We start from the raw sequence: 7,608 nt of genomic DNA, 5'->3' as shown, positions 1-7,608 counted from the left end.
CTCCCGGCCTCACTCCGCGGCTCCGCCGGGCTCTTGCTGCCCTCTGCCGCCGGCCGCCGCCGCTCCCCGGTGCTCCGGACTCCGCCGCCGCCCCGCCGAGCCCCGCGCTGACCCCGCGCCCGGCGTGGGGTGGGACGGGGCACTCGCCGCCCGCGGTGCGTGGGTCGGTGCGTGGGACGGTGCGTGGGACGGTGCCCGCGGCTCCCCGGGGAACGCAAAGGCTGGTGCCGGGGCATTGGCTGCCCGGGGAGCCCAGTCCAGGCACCAGCCCCTCCCTCGCAGCCCCTCTGGGCCCCCCCGAGCCCCCCAGGGGCAGGCCAGGTAGCACTGCCGCCTCCAGCCACTGCGGCCTGGGGGTCCTGGCCCGGACCCCCCCAGCTTTGCCCTCTCCACGCTGAGCAGAAGAGGCCCCTGCATCATGGCAGCCTTCTTCATACTGCTTCCTCGCAGGCTGCACTTGGGCAGGGATCTGCAAACATCCCTGTGGGAAGGTGCAACCTGCTCCCCACGGGCACCATCCCCCCTCCTGCACATCCCTGGGCCACCTCGCACCCCCCAGCCACAGGCTCATCTGGTGGCACCCTCCTCCTGTGGCTCCTGGCCAGGGAAGGGGATGTTTAGGGGATGAGTAACATCCTTCCTGGCAAGGCCTCTGCCCGCTCCTGGAAGCGTGCTGCGGGCACCAGGAAGCTCAGCTCCTCTGCCTGCCTCTTGCCCCAACCAGCTGGAGAAAGAAGCCAAGAGCAGGAAGAAACCTGGGGATGGGGCCAGAGCAAACGAGCCCCGATGAAGCCCGTTCGCACTGGGAATTGGCAGGAGGAGCCCCGGGTGCCAGGGAGAGGGGAGGGAGGATGCTGCATGGCAAGGCAGGAGGCAGCCAGGAGGCACAGGTTGGGGGAGGCAGCCCAGGGCCCCCTCTGGAGTGGGGCTGGAAGCCAGAGCCTGGCTGAGTGCTGCCAGAAACGGCTTATTTTGGAAAGGAGGCATTTTGGCTGAACGCTTGATGCATGGAGCTGCTGACGCTGGGGAACAGGACGGCTCTCAGAGAGCAGGTCCCAGCCATGCCTCGAGGGCCAACGCTGCTTGGCTTCAACTGGGGGCTGAATCTGCCCCAGCACAGCCGGGACTGGATCCTTAACTCCTGAGTCACCCACCCACTGCAAAGGGGTTTGGACACCACACTCACAAGCCAGCGCGGCGCCCAGGGCCACAGCTCGCCCTGAACACAAGGGGAGCCGCCTGGGCTCCACCAAAGCAGGATGCAGAGAGCTCTTGCCAGCTCCAACCTGTGGGGCTTGACCCAGCCTCATGCCTCGAATGGGGAAGGTGAGGCACACAAACTGTGGGGGGCCCCACCACTAGACCCTCAGCTCCCACAGCGGTGCTCAGAGCCGGGGGCTTGAGGCAGCGGGGCCTGGCTCAGAGCTGGAACAGCACACCACAGCTTCAGCCATGACCAGGGCTGGCGAGGGCTGGAGGGATCACAGACTTTGCAGCAGAAACTGGACCTGCTTTGCCTGCCCCAGTGCCCTGCTGGGATCCACGGGGCCGAGGTGCCGGCACCCAGGCAGGTCCCTGCCCACATCCCCCTTCCAGAGAGGGGCCGGGGAGCGCGCAGGGGGCTGGGACGGGGGCTGGCTGGGCCTCAAACCCCTCACTGCGTCCAGACATGGCTCAGGAGTTCCCGCCAACTGCAGTTACTCATGGCTTGGCATGCCATGAATTCGGTCGGGTCTCAGCCCTCATCCGGCCCAGGGGCACAGCTGTGAGCAGGCAGCCTCGTCCGCCTGGCGAAGGAGCACCGAGCTCCCCGCCGCTGCCCTGCCCCTCGGAGCCACACACTGCAGCATTGTGGCCCAGCTGGTTTTTCCAGAGATGCATCCAAGGGGCGAAATCAGATCTCAAGGGAAGGGAGCAGCATGTTCCTGGCGGCACAGAGGAGCTGTCGAGGCAACGCCAGGAACTGGGGCAGCTGCCGGGCACCGGCCAGAGGAAACCCAAAGAGATGGGCTCCCAAACTGGGGCCCTGCCTCGCTGCCCTGACTCCAGGAGCTGCTGCTTTACAGGCCTTTGTTTGCAAACCCGGCGGCAGAGAGCCCTGCCCTGGCACTTCCCCCCAGCTTTGTTTTACACCATCAGATCTTAAACAATCAGGCTGGAGGGCTGGGACAGGGGGAAGGACCCAGCTGGGGGACCAGGGAAGGGCTTGCAAGAGGAAAGCTCTCAAAGGAAAACAGAAAAGCAGCGTGTGGCAAGGGAGTTCCCTCAGCACAGGGAAGGTATTTTTGGTTGGGGCTTGTCTAGACTGGAGTAACCCACACTGCGTAAGCACACGGGCACCGCGCGGCAGGGCGCCTGCTGTTCCCAGCCTGGACAGACCAGGCTGTGCTGGGCCAGGGCAGGAAGAGGCTCTGGAGACAGAGCTGACACCCAGAGCGGCCATCCCCCCCTCCCCGAGGGACCGGGGTGACCCCAGGTGCTCCTGGCCCCGTCCCCAGGCCTCAGCACCCCGTGGAGCCAAGGATGTGCCTGGGTGGAGGGAGCAGCCGGGATCCAGGGGTCCAGCCAGGGCTCCGGTTCCCGGTGCTGTGTTGGCAGCTCTGCCCACCTCCAACAAGCCCCAGGCAGGACCCGAGTGGCCCCAAGCACCACGGGCAGAGCTGGGATGCCCCCATCTTGATCCAGACTCCAGGACTGGGGGTACCAGCACAGTGGCACCAACACAGCCCAGGCTGGCCTCAAGCCTGTCCAGCCTTGTGCTGCCGGGGCACTGCCAGGGTGCTGCCCCCCAAATCCCCCCTTGCTCCCCAGGGGGACGGAGGGCCTCATGCCCCCCAGCCCAGGCCCTCTCTGTCCCCACGGCTGCCCTTCCCGTGGCGGGAGGGACACGGGCTGGCCGTACCAAGGCTCCCTCACCACCCGGCCTTCCCTCGGCTCCGGCAGCGGCAGCAGCCAAGGGAACTGCAGGCACAAAACGTCACTTTTTCCAAGAGCTTCTCCCCGCCTTCCCTCCCCCCTCGCAGAGGTCGGCTGCGGAGCTGGGGAGCACGGGAGGCTCCTGGGGTCAGGGCGAAGGCAGTGCCAGGACAGGACCCCTGTGGGAGGGCTCTCCTCGCCTCTCGAAGGCAACATTTCACAGGCAGCTGGGTGAGGGGTGCCGGGGCCAGCCCGACAGCTGCCAGGGGTCTCTCCCCTGGTACGACGTTGCTCCCATCAGCCCCACATGCCCCACTGGCCCCATCGAGCCCAAGTTCCTCAGCACAATCAGGAGAGGGGGCTCAGGAGCCCTGAGAGCCCCCCCAGCACAGCAAACCTCCCTGCTGGCAAAGGGCTTCAGACCCCTTTCTCTCAGAAGGGGAAGCTCTAAATGCTTTGGCCCATCTACTCCAAGGCCAGGAGCATCCATGGAGTAAGAGAACAGGCCTGACACAGACATTCTTTAAGGATGATCTAATTTAAAAAACACACTTTTATAAAAACATATCATAATCATAATGCGTGTAGTTTAAAAAGAGGCCCACAGTGCTCCAGTGCCGGAGGCAGCTGCGTGTCAGCGATAGGACTGCTCCATGGCCCATTCCCCACCTTCCCGTGGAGTCCTGTCTCCAGTTCCACATCCCCATTTATTTTCCTTTACCACAGAAAGCTTCTCCCCTTCCACCTACCCACCCCACCCCCCTAAAGCATCAGCTGAAGCCACAGGAGAGAGAAAGGCTCAAGCATCCCCCTCGCCCCAAGCCAGGCGTGAAGCAGGCAGGCAGGGAAGCCCCTGCAGCATCAGGCACCACCGGAGAGAAGCCTGCCCATCGCTTGCATCAGCTGCTGGCAGCCAGGGCTGCTTTTAAAGGTAATCAGGGAAGAGAGAAGAGCTCTGGATTGCTTTAAACCTTTCCAAAAAAGTATTGCTAGCCCAGCAGCTGCCCTCCTCCCCCTGTGCTTGTGAGGATTTGTACTCATAAGGCCGGATAATTTGACGGGGATAACACAAACTCAGCACAGGCAACCTCAGACTTCCCGACGAGTTTGCTCTTTGCTCGGTGTGGTTTGCCAGCCCGATAAATCCACCCCCACGTGCCACCCTCCCCTCCCTTCCTCCATGCAGAGGGCAGGACGGCAGCCTGGAAGCGTGACTCAGATGCACAGGGGGCCGAGGAGCTCCCGTTCCCGCAGGCAGGATGCTGGGATTGCCGGGCACCGGCAAGCACAGGGGCACCAGGGGAGCCAGGAGTGAGGGTGCAGGGCCACCCCGCAGGTACCTGCGGCAGCAGGGGGCACGGGAGCCGTGGAGCCAACGGCTAATACAGAGCCAGCATCCCTGTCCCCCCGCAGCAGCAGCGGTGCGTGCGAGGGGCAGGCCTGCAGTCCGGTGCGTGGCCGCTCACGGGGCGCCCCGGTAGCTGTAGTGATTGCGGTCGGGGTCGCTCATGGTGAGGGGAAGGCTGGGCTTGCGCTCCGGGTCCTTCTCGTTGCACTGCCGCGGGGGACGGTGCTTGAAGAAGTCAGAGACGTAACGGACCTGGAGAAGACCAAGGGGAAAGAGGGTTTGGGGGCTCCTCCAGCAGCTCAGCTGCAGCCGGTGGCAACCCAGCAGAGCATCAGGAGGCACGGGGGACACTCACGATGAGGACGGCAATGAGGGCCCCTTGGAGCAGCCCTGCCAGCACATCGCTCCAGTGGTGCTTGTAGTCAGACACCCTGGTGTAGCCCACGTAGATGGCGAAGGCGATGAGCAGGAACTGGATGGTGGGGCGCAGCAGCCGGGCCCACTTCCCCACCATCCGGGCCTGCACGTAGAGCTGGGCAGGAAAGGGGGGAGCAATCACCCAGCGCAGGGGACACCAGCCAGCCGGACGATGGGGTGCTCGGGGCACTGGTCTGCCTGAGGGCACAGGACCTGCGGGGGCTCATCGCCTTCCCACAGCACGGTGCACCCGGAGCATGGCACTTACCGCCAGGAACATCATGCAGTACATCCCAAAGGACGAGTGTCCAGAATAGAAGGACAGTCTGCAGGGAAAAAGGGACAGGTCAGGCCTCGAGAGAGAGACCCCAGTGCCCAGTTGCCCCTCCACAAGCTCTCCATCTGCTCCACAGGCTCTGCCCTGCAGCAGGAGAGCATCGATACCCATCTGGAGTCTGGTGGGTGAGGTCCTGTGGCCCCATGGCTCACCTGGACTCGGTGATGCTCCTGCTGTCACCCTGGCAGACATTCTCCAGCTGCACGTAGATGGAGCAGTTCACCTTGGACCAGTCGGGATTGCAGACAGCCAGGAAGTTTGGCCGGAGACGGCCGATCATGTATTTGGCCAGGTCAGTCAGGGACTGGCTGATGGCCCCCCCGAAGAGGAAGGTGCCCACCACCTTGTAGAGGGCGGCCAGGTAGTTGTTGAACTCTGACTTGGAGTAGAGGCGTTCCGTGTAGACCAGATACGCCTCCCCTGATGAGATCTGCAGAGACCAAGGGGCAAGGAGTGAGGGCCTCGGGGCCACCGAGCAGCTCCCCAGCACCAGGGGCATGGGATGCTCCGGCTCTCGGGTCTGTGGCAGAGGAGTCCCCGGCACTCACCAGCCACAGCAGTTCACGGGGCCTCTCCCCCTCCCTGTAGGGAACCAGCCCCGTGGGACATGGGTCTCACCACCCCAGAGTGACCTCCTGACCCCTAGAAGAGCAGGGCTCGACCCGAGGGTCCTGTTGCCCTGCCGGGGGTCTGGAGATGGGCTGTGCTGGCACCCAGCTCCTGGATGCAATGTGCCAGGATGTCCCTGCCCTGGAGGGATGGGGTTGGCGATTCCTTACAATGACAACGGTGCAGGGGATGGTCACCCCAGCCATGAGGCCGTGGGTGATGGTGTCCGCCTTGTAGGGGTAGCGGATGGAGTCATCGTTACAGTAGAAGCCCCGCTTGTAGGGGGAGTTCACCAGCGTCAGGATGACGAAGGGCAGAGAAGCTGCAAAGGAGAAAGGGGGTGAGGACTGGGGGACACTTGTCCTCAGGCTTCACGCGGGCACCCGGCGCCGTGTGGTCTCCCCATCCCTCAGCCCAGGTCTCTGCTCCCCACTGCCGGGGAGGGATCCCCTCTGGGGACACCATCCCGAGCCGCCTGTACCCAGGGCAGGAGGACTCGCACACCAGCCCCACTGCTGATAGGGCCCTATCAGAGCTCGCAGCTGCCTGTGGCGCCCAGATACCACAGGAGACGGCCATGGCCGGGCACCTGCAGAGCCCCCACGGCTGCCCCACTCCCCCCAGAGCAGCCGCCGCAGTGCAGGACACCAGGACTGATCTCATGCCATGTCCTCACACTCCCCAGGGTGCTCTGGCTCATTAGAATTAACAAGCACAGGCATCTCGCAAACCTGTTTTACAGCAGGGAAGGGCCCCCAGGCCCCGGATGGTCCCAGCACCTCACACCAGCTCCAGGAGATGCCAGTGCCCAGAGATGCTGGTGGGGGATCTGGCCCAGGCACGGTGGGAAGCACTTGGCTTCCAACCCTTGCCCTCCTGCAGCTCGTGCTCCTGCCACCCTCTCCTCTGCCCCAGCTCCTGGCACGGCTCTGGAGAGATGCTGCAACTGGCTGGATCAGTCCAGGCACGGAGGCTTTTCCACCCAGCGTGTCCCAACCCTGGCCACAGGCATCTTAGAGCTCGTCCCTGGACAGGATTGTCCCCAAGATCAAAAGGGGTTTTGGGGGTGTCTGGCCCGTGCAGGAGACATGCCAGACCCCCCGCTGAACAGGAACCTCCTGCCCCTGTGGCCGCTCTGTCCCTGCCCAGCGGACCCTTTCCCCGGCAGTGCCCGGACAGGGACCCCCGGGGTCCCACTGCGGGGAGATTGGGCACAGCCGGCCCGGGATGCCCTTGCCCCGGGGAAGCCCCGGGAAGCGCGGCCCTGCCTCGGCCCGCAGTCCACCTTAAGCCCGGGCTCCTCTCCCGGTTCCGCCTCTCCCGGCGGTTTCCGCCTCCCGTTCTTCCACCGTCTCCCGGGAACACGCACCTTTGTCCCCGCCCGCGCCCTCCCCGGGCCCCAGCCAGGGGTCCTCCCGCGCCCGGACCCCCCTGCGCTCCCAAGGCGAGGGGGGAAACGATCACAACACACCGGGCTGCTGCCCCCGCCGCCCCCCGCTCCCCCGGGCGGGGGCAACGGCCGCCCAAAGGAGCCCCCGCTGCTCCCACCCCTCTCCGGCTGCGGCCGCCTCGGTGTACACCTCAAACGCTAGTTTGCAGCTCAAATTAGACACCAATTTTCTTTCTGGATAATTTCATCCTCCAAAAAAGCTCCCCTAAAAATAAAAGGCACCGGAACACGAGAGAGAAAAGCGACCCAAACACAAACAGGAACCTGCCTCTCCCCACCGGTGCTTGGTGACCAAGAAAGCAGCTCCCGGCCCGGGAGGTTCAGGCTGAAATTACGACCTGGGCCTTTATTTTTAGTCCGTCTTAATTAGGTGCTTCTCAGCGTCGGTTTTAGAAACGGGCGTTTGCCTGCACAGGGTGGGGGGGAGGCTGTCGGGTTACCGGGAAGGGGCTCCCCGACCCCAACCGCCCGCGGAGCCCCCCGGCGGGGCACCGGGCCCGGCCAGCGGGCGGGCGGCCAGGGCAGCGGCAG

The 7,608-nt window shown here is 64.7% G+C and overlaps 1 protein-coding gene across 1 annotated transcript; it reads right to left on the bottom strand.

Moving 5' to 3' along the window:
- Nucleotides 1-3,435: 3,435 nt before the first annotated feature.
- PLPP2 (phospholipid phosphatase 2) lies at nt 3,436-5,968 on the bottom strand. Its single transcript, XM_014958580.1, has 5 exons — nt 5,798-5,968; nt 5,171-5,448; nt 4,950-5,007; nt 4,620-4,796; nt 3,436-4,516 (listed from the first exon to the last, which is right to left on the bottom strand). The coding sequence occupies exons 1-5, from the start codon at nt 5,831-5,833 to the stop codon at nt 4,379-4,381; spliced, it is 687 nt and encodes a 228-aa protein (XP_014814066.1). The 5' UTR covers nt 5,834-5,968; the 3' UTR covers nt 3,436-4,378.
- Between the last annotated feature and the right edge of the window lie 1,640 nt (nt 5,969-7,608).

Source organism: Calidris pugnax, unplaced genomic scaffold (assembly GCF_001431845.1).
Source record: "Calidris pugnax isolate Ruff unplaced genomic scaffold, ASM143184v1 scaffold425, whole genome shotgun sequence".
In the NCBI taxonomy this organism is placed as follows: domain Eukaryota; kingdom Metazoa; phylum Chordata; class Aves; order Charadriiformes; family Scolopacidae; genus Calidris; species Calidris pugnax.
The sequence above is the reverse complement of the archived record's forward strand: the minus strand, read 5'-3'. Positions and strand labels throughout refer to the sequence as shown.

Bases quoted from the DNA above. Each gene is read 5' to 3' on its own strand.
- PLPP2 (XM_014958580.1), bottom strand. From the start codon at position 5,833: ATGGCTGGGGTGACCATCCCCTGCACCGTTGTCATT. The intron at 4,797-4,949 runs GTAAGTGCCATG...TTTCCTGCCCAG, and splicing joins ACTGCATGATGTTCCTGGCG to CTCTACGTGCAGGCCCGGAT. The intron at 4,517-4,619 runs GTGAGTGTCCCC...GGTCTTCTCCAG, and splicing joins CCCTCATTGCCGTCCTCATC to GTCCGTTACGTCTCTGACTT.